This window comes from Micromys minutus, assembly GCF_963924665.1.
Source record: "Micromys minutus genome assembly, chromosome: 19".
In the NCBI taxonomy this organism is placed as follows: Eukaryota; Metazoa; Chordata; class Mammalia; order Rodentia; family Muridae; genus Micromys; species Micromys minutus.
The window spans coordinates 35487882-35513309 of record NC_137954.1 but is presented as its reverse complement, the minus strand read 5'-3'; the positions used below and the strand labels follow the sequence as shown (position 1 = coordinate 35513309).

The following is a 25428-nucleotide window of genomic DNA, read 5'->3' as shown; positions in this document are numbered from 1 at the left end:
CATACTAATTACATTTTTAATCAGCTAGAAGGAGGCTGCAGCATCAATCTGCCACACATGGCTCGTGAATCACCCTGGAGCTGGCAGGAAGGTCCTGAGCTGATGACCCCAGCTCAGCTGTGAGGAGGATCCTAGGGAGCCCCCTGCCCTCAGTGCACAGGCCACCCGGTTGCCATGCTTCCCCGTGGCATCCACACAGACAGCAATTCACACTTGATTTTATTCCATGACACTGATTTGCTGAAACCCCCCATTTCCTGGGCAGGAAAGGGCAGTGGGTCGCCTGGTAGAAGCGGGGCTGCCTGCCCAGGAGAACTGGGATTCTCTCTTCTCAGGGAAGCACTGGCCAGGCCTCAGCATTCCCTGCCCTGACCCCTAACCTTCCAGTTCATTTAAAAATTTAGCTGCAAAAGTAAAATAAAATGAAAAATAAAAATAAAAACAAACCCCTGAGTTGTTAAAAACCAAATTAAAAATCCCCTTTGGTGTCAAAAGGTCTTATTCCTAAAAGCCAGCAGGGTAGGGCAGGCACAGGCCTGGCTTGGGCTAGCATTCAGTCCTCAGGCTCCTCCTCAGACTCCTTCTCCAGGCCCAGGGAATGCTCAGGGTCTGGTCGCTTCAGGATAGCACTGTACTTGAGGGCTGTGGCCTCTGCCTGCAGGACCACATCCACCAGGCTGAAGATGGTGATGACCTGTAGCAGAGCCAGGAACAGGGAGAGGACAGGGCAGGTAAGGGTCTGCAATCAAAGCCAAGCTGACCACTGAGGCTCACTTACTTCCCTGAGCCTCTGTTGCCTATCTGTAAATGGGAGTCAAACTGGGGAAAACCAGTAGGCTTAATGGTACTTTGTAGACATTTGTTATTCAGTGACCGTTTACAAGGACCAAGAGAAAAGACTGGGCTGGGCTGGGCTGGGCTGGGCTGGTGCCGGGCCTGCCTTTGGAACAGAGAAAGAAAAGAAGCTTTTATCAGCCTTCCAAAAATTCTGAAAAGTTCTGTTCAGGAGAGAGGAACAGCACCTATCTCTACTTACAGAGCAGCGGTTTTCAGCCTGTTGTTTGAGACCCTTTGACAAGCCTCTGTCTCCAAAAATATTTACATTATGATTTGTAACAGCAGCAAGCATAGTTATGAAGTAGCAATGAAAATAATTTAATGGCTGGGGGTGGGGGGAGGGTGTCACCACGATATGAGGAATGGTATTAAAGGTTGCTGCATCAGGAAGGTTGAGAACCACTGCCTTAGTGTGTGTTCCCATATAGAACCTGGCAGTCTAAGCTAGAGCTTGGGCCTCGGCTGGGGCACTTGGAATCCCACAGGGGAGCCTATAGTGCTGGGGAGAAATGAGGGGCAAATGAGAACCTAGAGGCACATATCTGAGACAGAAGGTGGGCTCAGGGACACAGTAGGGGACTGACCTGCTGTGTTGGCTCCTCTTCAAGGTCATCAGGTTCCCAAATAAGAGTGAGCTCTGGCTTCTTCCCCACCTTCTGGAAGTGGTAGGATCGCAGGGCCAGTGCCTAGGGGTGTGTACACCAGAGCCTCAGGCTACGGGCTTCAGATGCCTCCTCTGCCCTGGCCTATTTCTGATTGGCTGGAGGGAACTTTGAACCTGCTGGCTTACCGCAGATGCCTGCTTGGCCAGAGACATGGGCCACCCTATCCCTGGTCCACCTCAGCCAGCTTTAGGAGGTTCTACCAAGTCACCTTTGGCCAAAGTAGAACCTGTAGGTAACTCAGGACCAAAGGACAATTTGGGAGGGCGATGACTGTGGGGAGAAGCGATCTGGCTAAGTTTACTCAGCTACCTGACAGCCTGGCTGAGAGCCAGGTAACTACAGAGCTGAGTGCATCTGAACTTCCATCCTGCTCCATGAACCACAGGTGCCTGATGGTTCAGCTACACTTGGCTCTTTCCTATTGTGCTTCTTTTATGAGTCCCGCACCTCTTCCAGTGCAGGACTCCACACTTCCCCAAGTGTATGTAAGGAGTTCAAAGCCAGGGGTCACTTGGTGACTACAGAGCAACTAAAGTGAAGCCCCCAAGTGACATTATGTAAAGCACCAAGAGGACTTTGAGAAAATTGTCATCCATAGGAAAAAGCCAAGGCAGGGCAGGCCTCACAGTGTTCAGGGAAGTGCTGGCCATCCTCTAGCCTTTTCTTCTACACATTTCTCTAAGAATATCCCAGGTCCCACCCCCTGCCATCCTGGTTATGTTCTGAGTGCCTGGAATTTTAGAGAAGAGTTCAGACTTGACCTTTGGCCTGAGGTCCTGTCCCAGGTGGGCCTCCCTGAGGTCAGGGGTCTAAACCCTTTATTGCCACATGCCAGTGAAACTCACTGCTGAAGGATGTGATATGTGGGCCCTGCATAACTCATGAATAGGACAGCAGGGATCTCTTTAATCCCACCATCTATGCTTGTGCAACTATCATGGGCTGCTCTGGATCAGGGGCATATTTCCCCAACAAGGAAATAGACACAGGTGAGGTATTGGCAGGGAATAGGGTACGCTAAGTCCTTCAGGGTTTGGTTTTGCCTGTAAGCGCATGCTTCCCACTCACACCAGGGACACTCACGTTGCAGTAGATGCGTTTCTGCACCCCAAAGCGCAGCACCAGCACGTCGAAAGCTTGGTTCAGGACACCCATCACCATGGCTTCGGACTCCAGGGGGCCGCTCTCCTGTAGGAACAATGCTGTAGTCATGGCATCCTTCCAGGGAAGGCCTGCACTGGTACTCCACACATAGTAGGTGGGAAAAGGGGAAGAAGGGGCAGGCTGGACACTCACCCTTACTAGAACTGCGAAGAAGAGGCCAATGCTAAGCTCCTGCACACGCTTGGAGGCCATGCGGCGGTCGTTGCAGTGGTCAGCTTGCTTCTGTAGGGTATCGGGCTCCACGTCTGGCTGCTCACTGTAGCCTAGGGGAGAAGGTGACCAGGGTTGCTAGTGTGGGGGCTGAGGAAGGTTGTGTGCTGAGGCAAGGGCTCTGGGGTCAACTATGATCCCAGGCTTGCATTAAGTCTTACTAAAGCTTCCATCATCTGGGTGTGGATGGACAGTGTTCAGACTTAAGGCTTCTCTGCCCCTTTGTATGTCCATGAACATAGTAATATGGTCATTTATTCTGAGAGTGGGTAACTTTTGACCAGCAAAGGTCTTCCCAGGCCAGAGTCATGTCCCTTACCCAGAGCAGCAGCCAGGAGGCGGTGCACTATGACGTCAGCAAAGCGGCGGATGGGAGAGGTGAAATGTGTGTAGAGGGGAACGTTGAGAGCATAATGCCGGAACTGCGCCTGGTCCTGCAGCATCCCAGAGCAGAAGTACAGTGCCATCTGGAGGGAGAGCGGGACTAAGCCTGGCTGGGTCTGCTGGGTGCTGAGACCCAAGCCTGGCCCATGGCAAGGTTGATACACACCTCCCCTATAAGCTTTAGGCAGCTAGCTGATCAAAGCCAGCCAGGTTCTTAGGGCCAGGATCATTCTACTTAAGGGGATCTCAAGAGCTGCCATGAAGGAAAGGTGGTGATCAGACCCCTTTCCTGCTAGTCATGTCTAGGACTGCCAGGGCTCCATCCCTGAGGGCAATGCTTGAACAGCTCAGAAAGCTATGCCTCTGTTGGGTATGGGATGTTGGGAGCCCTTAGGATGCTGGGTTGTCTGTAGCACTTGGGAATAGTCACCAGGGCAGCTGTGCAAGGGCTCTTCCTCCTTAAGGTATGGTTGCTGAGTCCCTACCAGGAATGATGCAGAGGAGCTGCTGTGAACCAATTCTCCTTAGGATGGGTCTGAGAAGCCGCCCTGGGTCAAGATGATTGCAGATAAGAAAACATGGCTGAGGATGCTGCATGTCCCTGGCCAGCACAAAAAGATGCCAACCCCCAAGGGAGAACAGCCCATAAGGAGTTCCTCAGCCTCTGGTTGAGCCAACCCTATTCCCTCTGGTCCTGATCTTTTCTTGGTTGATGGTCACACCTGCTAGAAGTACAAGTTCCACAATACCCTAGCATATGTCAGCCAATGGGGAAGTTTGTTAGCTTGCCAGCTGACATCTGTTTGCTTTTGAACAGCTGTCCAAGGTGATATACAGGTCTAAGAGACCTGAGCAAAAGGAACCACTGAGCTGCTGTAACCCCCAAACAACCTAGACAAAGTCTGGCCTCAGCCCTGCCATAGCCCTTGGAATCTTTTCACTCCTCTGAAAGCTCCAGAGTGCCTGGACAAACAACAGCCTTTTCTGGTTACTCCATGTACATGTATAGCCCTAGAATTCAGAGCATAGTCTCCTGCTGGATCTTGAGCTACATCTGGGGCAAGTTGCTGGAGAAAGAGGGCATAGTCTTCATAAGTAAGAAGTCATGTTTAGCTTTGTTTTCAGTGGTGGCTCAGTTCCTCAGAAAGGCTAGGGTGAGGAGGAAAAGGGGCACAGGCTCTTTCTTGGTCAGTGTAGTTATCTCTGGGCAGGGCAACAATAATGGCTTCTCTGCAGTGGCTAGAGACCATTGGGACAGCTCTAGTGTCCTGTTTCAGCCGCTCTCTTGGGAACCAGTCCTCACTCATCACTTTTTTGCACCGTTGCTGTGCCCTGCCCTGTCCCTGCCACTTGCCACTTGACATCAGAATCCTGGAGGCAGAAGCACCCCACAGGGCACAGCCTAGAATCCTGTGTGCACTAAGGTGGGTGGTAGGGTAGGGAACAGGCAGTGGAGGTTGGGAGCAGTGAACAGGCAGCCAGGTCCCCAAATGGCCCTGATGGCTCCATTCCTAGTAGAGCCAGGAAATAAATCAGCTGTGGCTGGCTGAGGCCACCTGACTCTCATGAACAGATTGAATCTGCTGAGAGTGACTGACTCTTGAAAAATGGCCTGCCACTGACCTGGCAAGTGCTGGGGCCCACAGATGACCCCATTAGTACCTATAGCTCCAACTGACCTGCCAATCTACTGAGATGGCTCTCATCCCCAGGATGCTTAGGCCCTGCAGAGACCGCAGTGAAGGTTGGAGGGCTGTGACAGGCTTCTTCTAGGAGAGCTGTCACTTGCTTGGGGACATGGGCCTAAGCTTGCAGCAGACTGATTCTCCTAGCCAGACTGCAGCTACAGTAAAGGTGGAAACCTTTTCTCTTTCCTGGGGTCTCAAGCAGCTACAGGCCATACAGCTCTTGAGGGATGGAACATGAATTTCAGCACATAGGACAGTTTCTTCTGGAGCTCAGGGATTGCCTACCCCAGGTGTGACTGCAGCTTCTCTTGTCAGATAGTGTTCCTCAGCTCCTCTCTATCCAGAGCAGAGCAAGACAGTCGTGTGCTATGTACACGGTGCTTGCCAGCCAGAGTCAGGGGTACTGCTGGGATCAGGGGCTAGTGTGGCCCCTCCTTACCTGCATGGGCCGGGAGTACATGTTGGTGAGCACCTCCTTCCGGGCCAGAGAGTACTTGTCATCCCCAAATGTTTCAGTCAGGCTTTTCTAGAAGTAAGCCCCAGAAACCTGTATGAGATACGGTCAGGCCTAGGGACAGGCTTGGGGCTCATTACTGCTAACCATTTTAATCCCAAATCTGGGGAAGGTAGAGGGGTCCCAGGCTATGGGTCATGCTGACTACCTGCAGGGTACAAGAGCAGTGGTCCATAGTCTGTGTCATACAACGGGCCTAAGATTTTCCTCTGCCCACTTCACACCCACCTCCATCTTGGAACATGGTGGGAGGTCTTCTTTTGGTGATGAGCAAGGACACTGGTTCTGCAGCCACATAAGCTTAGCTCTGAGAAGGGAGCATGTGGAACGCTTTCCTCTAAGAAAGATTCCTTGCCTCCAGTCATCCTACCTCAGCAAGGACCAGTCCAGTCCTTGCTAGAGGCCATGCCAGTGGCTACACCTTGAGTAGCCTCCTTTGGTACAGACCTGATAATAGAGCCTACCCCTAGTGGAAGCCATCTTCTCCACTGCAGGGGCGACCTGGCTAAATTGGGAGAGACTACATGGGGGCAGAGAAGTCACCACCAGCCCAACTTCTCGGCTTTCATCTCTTTTCTCCAAGAAAAGCTTTTTCCCTTTTCTTTTCCCATTGCCTGCCCACCAGCACTCACATTTAGGGCCCCTGCAGAGCTGACATCCATGGGCAGCCCCATCTGGTCACAGAACTCCACCAGGTCACTGAGCATCTTCGTCTGTGGTGGGGGATGCCGGCGCAGCAGGGCCTGCTCAGGAAAGGTGCGGAAGATCTTGTGGGCCACTGCCATGTTGGCCAGGAGCATGAACTCCTCTACAAGCCTGTGGGAGATAGATGGTAACTAGAGGGACCCTGGGGGCAGGTGATACTGCCTCTGTCCCAAGGTCTTTGCTCAGCTGGCTCTCTTACACCTTAGTTCTCAGTGTATGAACCTTCCTGCAACCTGATCAAACTGGTTCTTCTAGCTTTCCCTTTCATCTCCAAGCTCAGGTTTTCTCAGAGTCAATCTCTGGTAACAGCTTTCACTTTTGATCTGTGAATGTTGTGTGTGTGTGTGTCTCCTATCCCATTTCCCACTAAATGGGGATGCTCTTGGGTCATGCCTGGTCCAGAGATGGTGCATAATAAAGATCTCTGGTGAAAAGACTGGCTGGGCTTCCTCTGGGGCTCACTTGTAAGAACTATCATTCTATTCTTCCCTACTTCAGTGTAATTAGAATTACTGTAAGTAGCTGTACTGTAAGTAAATACACATGGATAAAGCTCTAAGTAGGAAGATGAAAACATGTCAAGGTCCTAGTGAGAAGAAGCAAAAACTGTTGGAAGACGGAGGAAGTGTACCAAGACTAGGAAGCCAGGCAAAGCAGAGTTAGCATCAACCAGCCTTGAAGTTAGTTGCCTGTATTTTAATCCTGGGCCGGCAGGTCTCATGCTATTCTCCCCTGACCCTTGGGGCTCCCTTGGTGAGATAAGTAGGTTGACCATTAAAGCCTTTCAGGAAGGGAGTGTACACCCTGATATTACTGTAGTCAGCATGTCCTGTGTGGGAAAAGCTTGCTCCCTGGGAAGGCAAGAGCCATTAGAGATGTTATTCAGCTTAGAGGAGACACTCAGGCTGCATGTCAAGCCTTAGGCTTCTCCCACTGCAGTAGCTCTGAGAGTTTTGTAGTGTCTGAAGAAGCCTGGGATAAATACCCCCACTGGAGGTTGAACAGTGTTGCTTGGTCACACCAGTCATCTAGACAAGTTCTTAGAAGGAAAATCAGACATATAAAAGTGGGATGTTCTTTCCCAGACAGGACCCACTGTGAGGAAGCTTGCCTCTGCTCTATTCAGGTGCCTATTTGCAGAACTTTACCTACAAGGGCCAGGTGAGCGCCTCAGCAGTGAAGGCCACACCAGATGGAGTCTGGGCATGTTTGGCCCCTGTCATGAGGGCCTGGGCATGCCTGGCTCCTGTCATGGGGACCTGTGCACACCTGGCTCCTGTCATGAGGGCCTGTACACACCTGGCTCCTGTCATGGGGACCTGTGCACACCTGGCTCCTGTTATGGGGACCTGTACACACCTGGCTCCTGTCATGGGGACCTGTGCACACCTGGCTCCTGTCATGGGGACCTGTGCACACCTGGCTCCTGTCATGGGGACCTGTACACACCTGGCTCCTGTCATGGGGACCTGTGCACACCTGGCTCCTGTCATGGGGACCTGTGCACACCTGGCTCCTGTCATGGGGACCTGTGCACACCTGGCTCCTGTCATGGGGACCTGTACACACCTGGCTCCTGTCATGGGGACCTGTGCACACCTGGCTCCTGTCATGGACTAACTAGATTCATCTCAAGAAGAAGCCTTTGTGTTGCCCACTAGTTTGTAGTCAGAGATTTTTAGATCACCACTCTTCGTCTCAGTACCCAATCTCTTCTTGTGCTTATTAATACCTGCCAATCACCATCACTGACCATCAAGTCTCTGAGACACAGTTTGAATTCTGGTTCTACTATACTCTTGTTGTGGGACCCCTAGTGAATCACAGACCTCTCCTATTCTTCCTTCCCAAAGTACGATAATGCTAACGTCTGATCACTGGGATGGCACAAAGGCAGAGGGAACATGTGTTCTGGGCCAGATACTAAGCAGGAATATCAACTGTTCAAGACACAGTGGTGCTTTTCTTTCTTCCCATCCAACACACAAATGACTAATACATCATAATCCTTCACTCTGCCTCAGCCTCCAAAACGCTGGGATGCTGTCTGTTCCTGCTCAGACCGTTATACAAATGCTCTGACATTTGTGAACTTGAATACTCAACAGGCATTACTATGGGGGAGTCAGACATGTTTCTAGGTTTTTTTCTCTTTTTTTGCAGTCTCAGAATTCTGTGGACCAGAGCACACAGTCTCTTCTTTGTAATCCCAGGGTTGAGCTAGGACTGCAGTTTATAAGTGAGGCCAGCAGGTGGCAGCAGGACCCCGCTCCAGGACAGTGAGGATAAAGCAGGCAGGCAAGCAGGAGCAGGGCTGGGCTAATGGCTCAGGATGGGGATCCTCCTCCATGCCCCAACCTACAGGTCAGAGACTCTTTTAGGATGAGTCAGACTCCTGCTCCACAGGAAATCTTCTGCTTTGTTCCTTGTGAGCTCATGTAGGGAGAAGAGAGAGGTGGTGTGAAGGAGGGGCTACTCTGAGAAGACTCCAGGCAAGCAGCTTCTCCAGTGACCATGGCCCTACTACTTATCTTCCCTGGACATCTGCACAGCCACTTAAGCTGCCCAAGACCTCGAGAAAAGAAGTGCATGTCTAACTCTGATCACAACCTGGCATGAATCTGGGTGCACAGGTTGGTCTTGCTCAAGCACCTTAGTGCCTGCAGTTCCCATTTCCATTAGCAGCCCTTGTCCATCTGTCCATTCTCCCTCTCTCTGTCCATCTGTCCTTCCCTTCCTCTCTCCCTCTGAGTTAAGATATCAGTCCAGGAATTCTTCACAACAGTTTGGCAAGAGCAAAACATTAACTGAAAACCTGTCACCAACCAAGAGGATGGCAGAGCAGTAAGTTCTCACTTCTGGGTGTTAATAAAGCTCAGTGTTCTGGGGTGGCTGTGGGGACCAGTTTCCCATACCTTGCCCTTAAAATCCTCTCACACCTGCAAAGAGGGGAAGGGAAGGAGCAAGCATGTGCGCATCATAAAGGATGCAGCAGATTCTGGTCCTGGAGCTCCCTGATTCCCAGTGGAACTCCAGAACTGCTGGGCTGAACTCCACTGAGCTTAAGATTCTCTGTGGGGCCAATCACCCCCCAGAGGGATGCACAGATCTCTCCTCTCACCTAGCAAAGGCCCCTCTTGCTGGCACCTGTCTACCCTTGTGCAGTTCTCACAGTGATCAGCAGGGGGCCATCAGACTCTTCAGTCCCAGTCCTGGGACGTGGCAGAAGCCTCTTAGAATCCAAGAACAGCCCCAGAGTTTATAAATTGTGGCCCAAAGTCCAGGGGGTCCCTGGTGTCCCAGTTGCTGTTTCTTTCTTAGTCAAAGCTGCCTTTGGGCTAGGGCTCTGTGCAAACTGGTTGGCTGTGGGGCCTCTGGCAAGTGAGCTCATCGACCTGATCTTTCTTCTCTTATAGGGAGAGGGGCAAAGCTTCATACAAAAGCTTGCAGCCAAACTCAAGTGATTCCGTGTACTATCCCAGGACAAATTAATCAGGCTAGAGAATATTAAAGAATCAGATTGGGAAAGTGGCTGAGGGCTGTCTGGGTCGCCATGGCTTAGACTCTCCTTCTAGTCTGGGCACCTGCCTTCGATCTTAGGGCACCTCCTCCCCAGTGACAACATCGCATAGGCATGAGATCACTCAGCCCTGCTGGGGATGGGGAGCTAACTGGAGCCCAGCAACTGCCTGACAACTGCTCTAAATAGGGGCTCAGGAATGGCTGACAGCCAGCATCACCTTCCAGAACAACAAGCCAAGCCCTCAGAGATGTGGCCTCAGTCCCAGGCCTGGCATCTGCTGAGCATATGGATTCCTGAGCCATTGGGGCCCCACAACTCTGGAGGTCCTGGGTGGGACTGTGCGGTGACAGGAAGCTGTCAGCCAGGACATCAAGGTGAAAGCTTCGAAGCCCTCTCTTGAAGCAGTCCCTTCCTCTCTCCCTGCAAGGCCTGGGGAGAGAGGGGGCAGGTTTTCAGCTTCTCATCTCAGGGAACGGCTGAGCCAGGGTTTCATGTCTAGCAAGCAACAATCAATCTATATATAAGTACACACCAGAGATGCACATTCCATATCATAGGAAAGGCAGCTTCTGCTCAGAACTGTACTAACACCACTTACAGGGAAAGGTTCAGATACAAATGTATATGAGCTGCCAATTTATTATCATTATAGATGTTCTTTACTTAGGAATTGAGTATGCTCAACACAATGTATGAGAGGGAGCTGCTGGACACAGCACCCCACCATCTGAGGACCCAGACTGGCCATGTTTATTTACTTGTATCCTAAATATGTTTATTATTTACTATCTACATAATTTATGAGACTATATATTTCTCTATGTAGGGTATTTCTGGCTTGAAACTTATGATCCTCCTGCCTCAGCCTCCTGACAAGGATCAGACAATGATTAGGTGAGAAGCCTCTGAGGAAGGCAGGCATGCCAACCAAGCAGAAATCAGTGATTAAGTTCCTGGCCTTAAGTAAGTACCACAGATAGTGTGTCTATCCAGGCCTAGCTAGTCCTCCTCTTGTCTGGGAACCTGTCCTGCTATTACTTTTTTTTTTTTTTTTTTAAGAGCAACAGGATATGCAAGGGTTGCTCAAATGGTCCAATGATAGGATCTGGGGTAGATTTCCAAAAGCTTCTCTTGCTATCCTACCACACTGTCATCACTGTTGTCCAGGTTGTCATCGCCTGTTGCTCTGTTGCCTTCACACCAAACAGGGTCAAGTCCCTTCCAGCAGAAACCTTTAAAAACATTGGTTCCTCTACCTGGTAAAATTATGTGGTATGTTTGGACTGTGTCATTCTTCTTCCCTGCTCCATCCTACTCTGGCCCTACTGAAGTTCTGAGGCCCTTTTGGCTTCTGTCCTTTCATATTACTATTCCCACAGCCCAGAGTTCAAGTGTGTTAGGGCTGTTCTTCTCTCATGTCCTTTCTTTGGCTATCACTCAGTCTGGAAGATAGCATGAGGAACTCTCTCTTAGCATCATCTTGGTCCCCATCATTGCACCTGGCCTTCATGACTGCAATAGCCTCTTGGTCCTAGGCTGTATCTCACCTCCATCCCTAAGTGGTACATATGCTAGTCCAGAGTGGATGGTCAGCAACCTGTACAGAGTGAAGGACTCTTGGGAGCAATGGCATCAGGCTCCAGTTCAGGAGGTAGGACTACTGGCCCCCTATCACTATTGCCCTTTCTGTTTAGTTCCCGGGTGCCAGGCAAGTTGATAATTTGGGGTCAACAAGTCACCTGATCTTTTTGTTAAAGGCCCTAACCCATCTACTGAGTACTACTTCCTTAATACATAGCAGCAGAGTTACTTACAATAGCAAGCTGGTAGGCTTCAGTCTTTAGAGCTAGCTGTCCCTTTGTTAGATTTCTTACTCATCTTTTCTAGCTATGGACTCACTCCACCCTGGGTACCACTTCTCCTATGGCCCTACAATACTCTTATCTTTCTGGGTAGGAGGAGCTTAATGTGCGAATAGGGAAGTAATCTGCTCCAAGTCCTATACCTCTAAGCATCAGTCTGTGCTCTTAGGGCCAGTGGCCTCAGAGGCAATCAGAATGCCTAAATCCTTCCCTAAGATGTTCCCACATGGGGGTACACTCACAAGCAGGATTCATTTCAAGGATGTCAGAAACCAGGAATGAAATACAAAGCTCCAGGTGGAAAGACAGGAATTGAGGGTACAGACTCCACTTGGGAGCTGGAAGGCTACTGAGCAAAGAAGATGTTTCAAATAAACATGTGGGAATAGTTGGGGCTGGGGGACAGAGCAGGGCCAGTTAGGATGAGGGATGAGGCAATAAGGGAGCAGCATAGATCTTGAATAGGTGAGCAAGGCATGTGCACTGGCTCTCCAGAGGCCAGAGCAGAGGGTAGAGGTGGTAGAACAGGGTAGAGGGACACAGAGGAGCGCAGCAGGCTGCCCCTGGTAAAGTGATGCAGAGGCAGAGGAAAGGGCCCCCGGGGCTGGCAAGTAGAGGCAAGCTACCAGTGTGGTAGGGCTGGGAATATGTTTAAAAAACCAGGGAATGGATGATAGGTCAAGTGCAGGCAATGCTCTGTTCCGTTTGGGTGAGACTCAGTGGCAGAGGAAGGCAGCCAGGGGCCTTGTTATTATTTTCAGACAAACTTAAGGTATTGTAGGAGGCAGGGGTTCACACTATAAGAGAGCCTGCAGGAAGCCATCCAGCAGGCCAAGAGGAGGGAAAAGAAAGAGTCACTGTCTTATGTCTCACTATAGAATGGGTTGAGTTCCCAAGTCAGTGCAGAGGAAGGACCTTGTAGGTCCTGACCATGCTTCCTGTAGGAAGGTTGGTTCATAGCAGCTAATGCTGTTCCTTTATATGTACCCTAGAGGTCACAGCACTCATCTCTGACACCATGCTGCAGCTGTCAGGAAGAGAGGACCCTTAGTCTTATAGCTAGTCAGGAACAAAGAAGCTAGATTCTACATTTCCTGGGCTCCTCATCAAGCACAATGTCAAAGGGCAGATGGTAACCCCAGAGCACTGTCCCTGGAACTGTCAAGTCCTTTGGGCAGTGAAGAGAAGAATAATTACTGTACCCACTAGGAACTGCTACTTCAACGTGGCCTGAGGACAGGAACAGGTCCCAGGACAGCTGCTATTTTTGCCCCTAGAACTCAGTTTCTTGATAGGACAGTGGGATACTGCCACTAACTTTGGGTCTCGCCTCAGGTGGGGATGTGGTGCTGAGGGAGGCCCTGTCCACACTCACCCTCCTCAGACTTTGCCTTCATATTTTCTACTCCTCTGCACCTGGCCTCTCAATCCTGCCTGGCAAGGGGCGTGAGGCTTATGGGACATTCGACCCTCAGATCCATTTTACCTGCTAACCCAGAAGAGAAACTCATCCATCCCAGCCTTTTCACACTCAGATACTTGCAAAGTGGCCTCAGAAGTGATCTGGAGCTGAGTTGCTGAGACTGAAGCCTACAGGGCCAGAGCTGAGCATCTGTCTGTCTGTTGCTGAAACCTGAAACTGCATCCATTTTCAAAGACCAAAACCAAGTGTGAGACAGAAGTCTCTCTGCCCTCAGCCACCAGGGCACTTGTCAACTTTGTGGGAATCTCATGCTAATGGAATTAGGCCACTCACAGAGATTGTTCAATTAGCTCTTGGTGAAAACTGCTAACATGGAAATTTGATAAGAATTGCTCCCAGCTAGTTTCAAATTCATTTCTTCTGAAAACCAAATTTCCCCCACATGGGCACATCCTCACTGTTGGCTAAGGAGCCCTTGGGCTCCTCAGTAGCTGTGAAGGCAGCTGCTGGGCTCTCACAGGAGCTGTGTGGTGGAGCATGACTCTGCTCTATAGCTGGGCAGCCCAAGGTGGGATGACAGTAGCCACCTTCACAGGAGACCCGCTGCTCTCTCAGCGGCCCCAAATTGAGTGTAGTGTGGTGGAAAACTGCAAGGGAATGGGGCGTGATGGGAAGTCAGTGGTCTGATCAGTACTAAATTAAGGGATGCTGGGGGTGGGAAACTTTAGAGATCTTGTTGCAGTTCCCTCTGAGGCCAGGCCAGGGTGGAGCTGGTGGCTAGGGAGCTGGAAAGTGGAGGCCTGGGGGTGGGGAAGGGGGTGCTGCTGCAGGCCAAGCTTCAGGGCAAGGGAGGGTTGCCTGGGGAGGAGAGGCAGCAGCAGACTGACAAGGTGTCCACCATGGTCTGACCACAGGGCCACCCCACGTCACAGCTAGGGCCTTTCACTGACCCCTTTCCTCCTGGGCTCCCTGCAACCTGCTCAACATTTTGGACGTTCCCATGAAACCACAGGGAAATGAATGGGGCCTAGTTCACAGGCATGGAAAACCCCAGAGGAGCAGGCCTCTGGAGCCAGACATAACAGGTCTTGTGGGTGAGGCCAGAGCCAGGTTTTCTAGTCTGTGGGGCTGAATCTACTCCAGGCCTTTCTATAGGTTCAGCAGGCAAAGCCCTGCTGTAGTGAAGCATGTTTGAGCCATGTTTTTCTAGTTCAAATGGAAGTCTCCAGAGGCTAGGCGTCCAAGTGCAGCCCTCTGGCCCTGCCAAAGGGAGGCCCAGTGGCTGTGGTAGGGAGGGGGAAGGGATTGCTCCCAGTCCTTTGACAGCACTGAAAGCCCTTTGTCAGCATAAAGCTAGCCACAAAGCCTTGCTCTTCCCAAAGCTTAGCTCTGCACACAGAGGCACGGGGCAGGCCTGCACGTGGGCAACAGCTCTGGCCCATAAGCAGAACCAGGCGGTGTGCCGTGTGGCCTTGCAGTGAAGGGTAATTGGGCCTTGCTGGCTCTTTTATGATGTTGACACACACGCCTTTCTCTAGTTCCACTGAAGCTGGAACTACTGGTTAGAAGAGGTGTGGCCAAGGCACACAGAAGCACATCACCTCAGGGAGCCACTGCCTGCCTGCAACAGCTTTTTGGCCCTGCTCAAACTCCTAGCCAAGGCCAGGGCTCCCTCTTACACCCAAATAGAGGAGGCTGACCCTGTAGACCTGTACCAAGAACAGAGCTTGGACAAGCTTAGGGAACCAACTGTGTCATCTCTGACTTTGGGAGAGATCCACTTTGGTTTTAAAGCTAGAATTTGGGTGTTAATATGTTCAAGGGAGAAGGGTGCTTTAGAACACACAGATTCTCTCATATACACACAACTACAAGAGACAGCTAGAGAGATGAGAGGAGGAGCCAGGTACTTCTTCTGGGAGCTCAGGCTGCTCTGCTTTATTGAAAGTGTACTTTGCTCACCTCCAAGAAAGTGTTCTTGCTTGGGCTGCTGGGGGTGGGGTGGGCCCCATTCTCCAAGGCCACCCTGGAGTGGTGAGGCCACTAATGGTGGGAAGGAAAAGAGAGCACAGCCAAGCTCTCTGTGTGCTTTGTCATCCAGCCCAATGAGTCCTTTCCAAGGAAGAAACTGTAGGTCTTAATGTGCACAGAGGGAAACTGAGTCTCAGAGGCTACAGAAGATGACTAGGGCCAGACTGTGGCAGTGCCTGGATGTGGGTGGGGCACCACCAAGTCTTGCAGCTTTAGCTTCACCAGACTTTCTGGAGTTGGGGTGGCTGTGCTAAGTGGGAAGGAGGTACAAGATACTCCCTTTGGAGAACCCTGCTCTGGGATGGCACATGAAATCCAAATGCTTGTAAGGCTTCTGCTCCCTAAAGAACTCCAACCCTTACGTGGCCTACACCCTCAAACTCTTTCTTCATATTGAATGTTACCTTTTCTTCCCCTTTACCAAGCAGGTTTATGTATCAGCTTACCCAGGCAGCCCACCCCAAGCCGGAGGCAGAGCACAGCTGGATTTGCATGGTGAGGATGCTCTTGTGGGTCTGAGGGATGGCCTGTGTCCCAGCATTGTTTGGTTCCAACCAATCAGGAGGACACACTGGAAGTAACTGAGTGCCCCTTCTGAATGTAGGTGCTCTCTGTCTGGGCAATAAAGACCAGGCCTACAGAGGCTGTGGGAGGAACCTGAGTGCATCTCTAGGAAGAGATAGTAGTGGAGGGAGCCCTGGGATGAGTACATCAAGCTGCTTGCTCTGTCTCATTCCCCTTCCCACGATGCACACTGCACCTGCAATGGATCCAGCCAGAACCAAGCATGGCCTGATTTCTGTCTGCTGGTCTGAGGCTCTGGGGAAGACCAGAACAGACGGAATAGCAGGCAGACTGCATTCTGGCATAGGGACATAGTCAGAGCTGCCTAAGTTGTCAAGCCACTGAGTGAACTGCCCAGGGCCATATCCACAAGCTTCAGTCTTTGGAGGGTAAAAGGGCTTCTCTTTCATCCTCTCTATGGCTTTGCTGACATTTAAGGTTATATCTGAGTAAGCCATAGCCCAACCATGCTTGAGGGCAGAGTTTAAAATAAACTTACTAGAAAGAGCAGCACTTGGGACACCACTAGGGAGCCGCCAGCCCTAAGTTTTTCCCCACAAGACCAAGGCATAGGTGAGAGGCATCCTGGAACCAGATACAACCTAGGTTGGAGTGCAGCCTCTACATGCATTGTTGCTTTGTTTCAACCCTATCAGTCCATGGACAAGCCATGGTCGGATCAGCTCTCAGTGGTGCCCGTGTAGGTTTGCTCACTCAGCTGCTCTGTCTATATCAGTCCAGCTTGGGGGCCCCACCTGTCACTTGTGACTTTTTTCCTGCTCTTCCCACCCCTCAATTCTTTTGGGCCAGTCACATCTGGCCAATGTCACTAACCTGGGTGGCTCAGACAGCCTTATTTTCTAGTGCCTTGAACAGTATCTAGGACATAGTAACAGCCACTAAATACTTTTAAATATTATTATTATAATAATATATAACTAATATATAATTCATCATGATGGTGATGATGGTGGTAGTCTTAACCATGTAGCCCAGGTTGCCTGGAAGTTGCTATACTACATAGACAAGGTTAGCTTCAAGTCTATGGCAATTTTTAAGTCTCCTGAGTGCTGGTATTATCAGTGTGCACTTGCATGTTTTAATAATTTTCATCCAAGATTATTTGCTTTGTTTACAAAGACCAGCACCTTATAGTTCTGCACATGCTGTTTTCACCTCAAGGCAATAGAGTAAGATCAATACTTCTCCAGGTGACACACATGCCTCTAGGTACAGCCTGGGCCTGGATCTGTGTCACTGAACCCACAAGAAGCTAGCAGGAGTGAGAAGGTGCCTCTGGGTATCTTAGTACAGGATTCAAGAGGTGACAGAGTTTGCCAGGCCCTGACAAAATCTCTGCTGGAAGTGAGGACTCACAGAGCGCCCTTTGCAGCCTCCTCTACAGCCGTACTCACAGTGCTTAGCTGGGCACTGACTTCCTTCTTTTTGCTGATTGATAAGGGACTCGATGAGGGCTAACCCAAGTGACTTGGCTCGTCCCCTTCCTCTGCCCAGTTTCCTCTGCAGACCCCAAACCTTGGGAAGGAAGATTTAGGAAGCTAGGCCTGAATAGTTTTGGAAATTCCAGAGACCAGCTGGATGCTGATGAAATGTCCAGGGGTCAAATGAGCCACACTAGAATTATAATTTGCTGTTGTTTTATAGGAATACCGAGTGAAAGACAATACATATTTTTAAAGGGTGAAAATAGAGCTCTTTGGTGCTAGGCTAGGGTCTTCTAGACTAGTGTTTCCACAGCTTTCTCTCTGCTTATTCCTGCTGGACAACAGCACACGAACTTGGCAGTCAGAACCTGAGACGGCTTCTGCAGGCCTGATGGGACCTACTGAACTTGCCCTGATCAAATTTTTACTTGTCTGTAGACAGTTATTACTTAAACCCAAACAGAGTGAGCATGGTAAGTAAGCCTCCTTTGCGGGTGACCTGATAAATGAATACTCTTGTCCAAGGGCAGCTGCTCTACTATAAACACGAAACCCAGCAGATTAAGAAAAGCCTCTTCCCACCCGGGCCGTTTCCTCTGCGCTCACACTTGTCTTATCACCCACTGGGATGCGGTCTGTTGAGTCTGGCAGAGCTCATCAGTTATGTGACTTTAAAAATATTGACCCATGGTTTTATGAACTGGGTTCAGAATGCTTTAGATGGACGTGTTCCCATCCAGTGAGTTCTGGGCTTCCCTGACATGGGCCTAGATTGCACCAGGCACACTTGCACAAGCGGTTTACCCTCTCCACCTGGCAGAACCAAGGCACCTGCCTTGTCCTCTCCATGTTAAAATACTGGCTCCTACCTGCCACCTGCTCAGAGTGCACTTACCCACCAAATGAGGCCCCAGCTGAGAGAAGCAGTACATGTACTTTCCTTCCGAGGCTGGGTGTCTCTGGGAGCCTGGGTCCTAATTCCTTTGTTACCCTGTATGGTGTGAACACGAAATGCGCCCATAGATTCATGAGTTGAAGGCCTGGTCCCTTGCTGATGACACCGTTTTGGAAGGTGGCAGCATATTTAGGAGGAAAGGTACTCCAGGTCCCGAGTGATGGGAATTCTTAGGCTCTATACCTTGTTCCTGGCCCTTCTTCCTGCCATTTGCTACTTCCTGGTGTCCTGTGCTGTTCCTCCCCAGTGTTCCCACCACACTGCTCACCTGACCGTGAGCTGACTGAGCCCAAGGACATTTCTCCCAGCATGCTCCCTCTCAGGTACTTGTCATGGATATTGTTTTACATGTCTGTCTCCCTCAGTGGGTTCTCTGGGCCTTTCTTATTTCCATGCACTGCACAGTGCTTGGCTCTAGTTTGGCAAGCAAAGGAACGAAGTTTACACTGGAATTACAATACACACAATGACTATTCTTCTAATTTGTGAGGTGCATGGTAGAATTTCCTAGGGTTCCTCTTGCAATCTGGGCCATTTGTAGAGCCATTTTTCTAGGTTTAGCAGTGGAGACAGAACTGTCTGGTATGTAACATAATCTGCATTTAGGTTCTCTGTGATGAATTCTGCATCTCCCTAGCTGTGGATTGCTCTACTGGGGGGTCTGAACAACACTGCCTAGGCTCCCATGGTAGGCCCACCTGAACAAAAGGGTACTGCAAGAATTATGGTGGCAGGTGTGGCACTGTGGAGTGGGCATCCTCACGGGGATGGTAGCTTTACCTCCAAGAGTCCAATGGCAATAGCATTTTTCTGGTCTTGGTAACTTAGTGGGTACAGGAATGGTGCTCAAACCCCTCAGGGCTCATAGAATCTTAGATTATTCCAGGGAGAAGCAGACGGTTCCTAAGTTCTTATCTTAGGGGCTAAGACATTGCTAAGTATTCCAAAAATATGATTAGCATACAGGCTGTCAATCTCTTGTCTGAAGTGCTGAGACCAGAAGTGCTTCAGATTTCATTTTCAGATTTGTGAATATTTGCATAGACTCTGAATACAAAAATATAAAATTTGAAATGCTCGAAAATCTAAAACTTGAAGTTCATAAGATATTTGGTTTAGATTTCAGATCAGGAATTCTTAACCTACATTATGAAAGCCACCTAGAGTAAATGGAGGAGACAGGAGTCTGGTGATTTAGAAGAAACAGAGACATGTTAAGGCTAAGAACACAAGGGGAAAGTAATTCATGCTTGCATGGAGAGGTATTCACCTGGTGTCTGCTGAGCATCTCCAGTGTGCTAGCTGTGCTGAAGGGACTGTTCTTGCTTTTGGGCACATGGAGTCAGATCGCCTTCTATCAGAACATCATTAGTGCTACAAATTCGTTTCTTCTCAGCAGTCCCTGGCTGAGTCCCAGGTCTGCTCTAAGCACTGGGAACCAGAATCTAAAGACAATCCAGCAAAGCCCTTTAATACGCATTCTCCACCTCACAGTCAAAAGCATTCACATTCCACTGAGTTGCACAGGCAGAGGCAAGAACCCGCCTCTTGCAGTACTCAGCAGGGGACTGGTAGTTCTGAGACTGAGGGTTATATTAACAATTGGAGTCAAGTTTGATGACATCAGCACTGGAAAATTCACTGAGAAAAGTCAGAGGGAGTGAAAAGGGCATTCTGTTTCATGAGCAGAAAAGTGATGAATGGCATTCCTTACACAAAACATGGTGACCACCTGACTAATCTAGTTATACTGAAGGATAGAGGACATCCGTTTAGCTTAAAATGGTGGGCATCTCTACCAGGCTCCAGGGAAGGAGGCACTTCCTGATGGGATGGGATGGGAAAATGCATATAGTAGTTCAGTCAGTTTGGCTTATTTGGCAGATGTGGAATGGTGCAGAACTAGGAGGTGTGTCTCAAAGGCAGCTCTGGGAAACATGTCATGTGTCTGCATGGAACAGGCACTTTGCTGTGTGGAGCACCTACGGTCTTGGCTTAGACTCAAAACCTCCTCTCACCTGGGAGAATTCTAACATTTGCCTCATCTTCCTAAGAATTCTATGCCCCCATAAGGCTTAGTGTTCACAGCTAGGTAAGGTGACAACTGCTCTGATAGTCACTGGGGCAGAGAGAAAGATACACAAGGGCTTCAGTAAGGACAAGGGAAAATCCTGAGACTCTGTGGTCACTCACTATAGGGGACAATGTTTGTGCAGAGTGCAGTAGACTCCGCAGAAAGCACTTTCAGCTGGGCATGGCACTACAGTCATGTAATCTTACTTGGAGGCTAAGACAGGAGGATCCCAAAGGCAAGGACAGCCAGGCCAGCTTGGAAAATTTAGAAAGGCGTTAGACATTTAGAAAGGAATTAAAAATAGCTAAGAATGCAGCTCATGGAGCATTTTCCTGGTATGTATGAACTTTTAGGTTCAATCTCTACATTGTAAAAACAGTATAACACAACAGAACACACACACCCAGATACTCTTTACATAACATAAATATTCTGGATAAACCTCAGCTATGTCTAGCTGATGCCATTAAGAGGATATATACATTAAAGGACAAGGTTTTGATGCTTCAAAGATTATGACCCCCCTCCCAGCAAAAATAAGAGTCTACAGAACAATTGTATTCCTATCATTCTAAACAGCTCAAATGTTACACATCTGTGTAAGCACCACAGCTAAGGTCAAACACCCAGGAGAAGGCAGCCATGGTGTCTTGTGTGAAGAAATAGGGAACAAGAAGGAACAGATGGAGATGTTACAGCTTTTAAGACAAAAGCCCTGGCAGGTGAGTGAAGGCCCTCCACCCAGAGGGAGGCCTGATTACAGAACCAGAGAGCTCTAGACAGCCTTTAGAGATATGGTGGTGAGAGCACAGTCTCCACATCTAGGGCTAAGTCATATTTGCCCCCCTCAAATGAGGTGCCCACCCCAGCTAGTCATCCTCTGGCTTGCTCACCTTGGAGCCTGGCCCAGCAGTGTTTAAGGTGGGTCACTTGAGGATGTCCAGTGAGGTGGGGCCACAAGTCAATGATCTGTGTTTTGTACCTCAGTCAGGCTTTGCTGGTTGGCTTTGCAAAGGCATGCCTAAGTGGAGCATTTCCTTTCACTTAACTCAGTGGGCACAGCTTGAGTCACTCTATGAGATCCCTTTCCAGTTGGGTACCCACCACAGGAAGACCTACCCTCAGAACAGTTAACATGTCCTCTTCCCTTTAAATAAGCCAGGCAGCAGCTAAGTGATTTATAGCCATCAATAGCCTTTGTCTGTCACCAAGCACGGCAATTCCTTCAGGCTCAAGAGGCTTCCTGCCCAACCACCAAGAAAAAGCCACAATGCCTCAGAGTGCATGGAAGTAGCAGTAAAGACAGATTAGAAACACTTCCCTATGGAGAGCACAGCCAAGAGCTGAGTGAGCCAAGCATGCTCTGGTTACCTGCCAAGTAGCTGCTGGAGGTGATGGCCATGGGCACCTTTCTCCAGGCTCAGACCCAACCTCAAGTCCTGTGGCCTGCTTCCTGGAGGACTAACCTGTGAGTGTCACAGGCCTCTGGTGCCTGGGGAAGGTGATTAGAGGAGACACACTTGCCACTCTCGCTTTCTGAATGTGTCTAGCGTCTGGTTCAGCATCCTGGTAGAGAGAGGCTGTGGCTCACTGTCTATTGGACAGCAATGTGTGGCCTGTTCATTCAATGGGGTACAGGCTCAATGATCACAGCCTCTTCTAGAATGTCTTGAAGTTTTAGAGAGGAACAAATCGCCTTGGGTTTGAAAGCTTCTGGATGACTATGTGCTTATAGAAGTTGGTTCTGGAGTGCTTCTGGGTTACAGAGGTATGCCTGCATAGGTGACCAGAGATGTGTGCCTGCACAGGTACTCAGAGAAGGCAAAGGAAGCAACTTGGTCAGGCCAGGAAATTGAGAGATCAGTATAGCTGTGACCAGTATAGATTCAGAGACAGTAAAAATGCTGATGACCATTAACTCCTACTCCATTGTGGTAAGAGCATGTCACCATGTGCTACAAAGCATCTGGAAAGGAAATGACTGAGGGCTCCAGGTTACACTGGATTGCTGTAGTCCAAGAGACTCCCTGAAGAACTGCAATTGTCCCTTAGTTAAGGAGTTAAGGAGAGGGAGTTAAGCAAAGGCAATTTAACTCTAGTCATTTAATGCCACTCTGTGTTAACCAAGAGCATACTTTTAATAAGGTCTTTGTGAAAGGTGTGGAATATTTTGTTGTACCAGTTCTTGGTACTGTGAAGTTCTGCCCAGTGGGAAAATCTCTTGGGTCATCTTTAGGTAGTTATTTGAGTTACAAAGAGGAGTGTGGGAAAAACTGAGAAAGTTCTCAGGGCTATGGCTGGCTCTCTCCACAGTCTCTAGGGACTGCTAGGTTTGGGTCTCTATGCTCTTCATGTCTGTTTCAGTGGTTGGAGAAAGATTCTGTGCATCTTGCTTAGGACTCATGAACTTGTAAACAGGGCAGCTGAGACTACAAAGTGCTGTGGATCTTTCCTGCAGTCTGAGCACCTGGCCAAGAACACAGACCTTGGTTATTATGGACACCTCCTGGCACCATACAACAGGAGACAGAATAGCTTAAAAGACCTGAGCCTTGTGGTCATCCAGGAAGCCACGGAGAGATACATGCATCCCTCTAGGGTTGTACACAAGCAGGCATGGAGGATTCCTTCTAGTTTGAGATCCTTGACCATCTTGGCAATGAATATCAGAGAAAGAAGGGATGGAGCAGATGAGAGGGCTATAGAGAATTTGGAGGAAGGGCCCACTGGAGAAAGGAACAAATGTCAGACATACTGGTGTGGTGGGTTAGTAGCTCTCCTTTAGGGTACCTTTGATATCTTGGGGGTTGCACCTTCAGTATTCAAAATCACAGAATCAAAATACATTAAATGCTCTGGGCTCTGGGGGCCTTACAGATCTCTCTGAATCCCTGCTTAACTGAAGAATCACAGGTTTCTTTAGCATGTTCATGTGCTATATTAATCAAGAATTTCTTTACTATCTCTTGTAATGGTAAGTAGGACCCAGAATTCAACTCTTCTTATCGGTTCCCCAAGGGGTATGGGTTTAAGTGCAGTGACACCACACAGGAAATGAGTGTCTACATAATCACAGATAGGGCTGGAGGGTCATCTGTACAGTTAGGTCCCCAAAAGACACTTTTGGTAAGAAAAAAAAATAGAGAACAGTTTATTGATGATTCTATCTGTGGCTATCCCAAAGTTGGAGAACCCTGGTCACTGATTCTAGAATCGCACTTCCTTAAGTCATAGCCTTGGACCAAAGTGACAACCAATGAACTGAAGCTTTAGGAATTCCCTAGCTGGCCAGAGACCAGGAACCAGAAAGTGGTGCTGTTAACATGGAGGTTCTATTCCTCCATGTAAAGAACTGCAGTGCCTCAGGCTTTGTTCCCATTCTCTAGTCGTTACTGCCTAACTCTAGGCTGATATGTGCAATACATACAGTCAACAAAGGATGCACATCCTGAATAGGCAGAAAAACACACCGAGGAGAAAAGAAAACAGGAAATCAAGCAGAAAAGACCATGTGCTAAGTGCAATTATATAGGATGAATGGTTTTATTCCTAAGTCTACACTCAAACAGAATTATATGCATGTGCACACAAAAGCACATATAAGCAGATTTATCTGTAAAAACGATCTGCAGAAACAATCAAAATGATTAGATTAATGCAGAGTAGATAATCAGTTTTTTTTTTTTTTTTTTTTTTTTTTTTTGAGAGAAGGGTCTGAGTAGCTCAAGATGGCTTCAATTTCACTATGTAACCAAGGACAACCTTAAACTCTTGCTCCTCCTCTTGCATCCACCTCTTAAATGCTGGCACTACAGTATACCAAGCTCCAAAAGCCTTTCATAGTTTGGTTGCCTACCAGAACTTAATGATAAGACTCTATAGCTTAAGATACCACAAACACTTGTCAGAGGACACGGAGAAATCAAGCTGGTACTAAGATACTTCCTCCTTGCTATTTAACCTTCATTGTACTGAAAGATACTTTGCGGGCTGCTGTGGGAGGAGTCTTCAGTAGTATTACTCAGCTGTGGGCTCTGTGAGCTGCAATCATGAGCAAGGTGGTAAGCTATGCCTATGGGTACAGTAGTGCTGCAGATGTTATGAGATAGCCAGTCACTTACTGAACTTAAGCCCACTCCATAGGAGGCAACACTTGTCTGGTACTGTAAATCTAGCCAAGAACTCGATTGGGGAGCTCACAGAACCTAGAGGCAGAGCTACTGTTAATATATTGCTAAAAGGACACAGCCTAACTGCCCTCTAATTTGTCTTTCTACCCATAAGTTAGTGTAGCTTTTAGAGCTCATCAGAGAACTATTTTGTGTGCAGTGACGGTGATGCTGGAGTGCCCAACCACAAGTGGGGCATCCATATCACACCCATCTCCAAAGCTCAGGTACTATCTCAAAAAGAGCTAGAGGTCAGGGAGAACCCGGGTAAAAAAGCATCTTTTGCATATGACAGGATGCTGTACCCATGGTCTTACAGCAGACTTGTTACCTGCATCAGACCTGCACAAGATCAAGCCTAGGCAACATTTTGTCATTGAGTGGGGAGGAGTTTATGAGTCTCCATCCTTAGCTGAGGACCTATGAACAGTTGAGAGCTTCTGAGATAGAAATGAGGCAGTTTTATTTAGGGGTGTAGCTCTTGGTAAGTCAATTCATACCTAGAAGTGTATGAACAACACAAATTAGAGTCAATGCATTATTAAGAAAAGGAAGAGGAGGAGGAGGAGGAAGATGGAAGAGGAAGGGAAGGAAGAAAAGGGAAGAGGAGGATGAGGAGGAAGAAACAATGACAAGAAACTGGGGGAAGTAGGAAGGAAGGATCTAGGAGGAGTTAGGAGAAGGAACTGGGAATGAGTATGATCAAAATATAGCATATGAAATTCTCAAAGAATCAATAAAAGTCTTTTCTAAAAAAAAATCTCCCATAGTTTCTCAAAATATTTTATTTTATTTCTGTGTTAGTAAACTTGGGACCTTGTGAATGCCAGGCAAGTACTCTATCCTGTCCCGTATCTTCAGCTTTTCAAAGGAAAGCTTTGAAGCAATGAAAACAAGGGAACCATATACAACAACAGCTTCTCGTTAATGTAGTATGCAGAGAAAAATTAGGACTTACTGAATGATTCCATTTGGAGGAGTGAGGAAGGTTCTGAATGGGGGATGGATGGTGTATGTGTGTGTTTAGGAGGCTCTAATAGCTTATTTCCTAACCTGAGTGTGTTTGTGTTCTTTTCTTTTTCTGTTTTTGTCTTTTTGGAAGAGGACAGTCTCCAACTCAGTATGGAGCCAGGATGGCTCTGGCTTTTGATACCCTCCCTTGCTTCTGCCTCCTAAGTGCTATACTGCAGGCTTTGGCATCACACCCAAGTTCAT

At 48.8% G+C, this 25428-nt stretch overlaps 1 protein-coding gene across 3 annotated transcripts in view; it reads right to left on the bottom strand.

Moving 5' to 3' along the window:
* Positions 1-276: 276 nt before the first annotated feature.
* The window catches only part of DIS3L2 (DIS3 like 3'-5' exoribonuclease 2), a 311663-nt gene continuing 286511 nt past the window's right edge, over positions 277-25428 (bottom strand). For all 3 annotated transcript variants that reach the window (XM_080933037.1, XM_080933039.1, XM_080933038.1), the window contains 7 exons: positions 6095-6278; positions 5388-5474; positions 3196-3343; positions 2799-2929; positions 2586-2690; positions 1422-1523; positions 277-694 (listed from right to left, as the gene is read on the bottom strand). In XM_080933037.1, coding sequence (XP_080789163.1) covers positions 554-694; positions 1422-1523; positions 2586-2690; positions 2799-2929; positions 3196-3343; positions 5388-5474; positions 6095-6278 — 898 coding nt within the window. In that variant the 3' untranslated portion in view covers positions 277-553. The remainder of the gene's footprint in view (positions 695-1421; positions 1524-2585; positions 2691-2798; positions 2930-3195; positions 3344-5387; positions 5475-6094; positions 6279-25428) is intronic.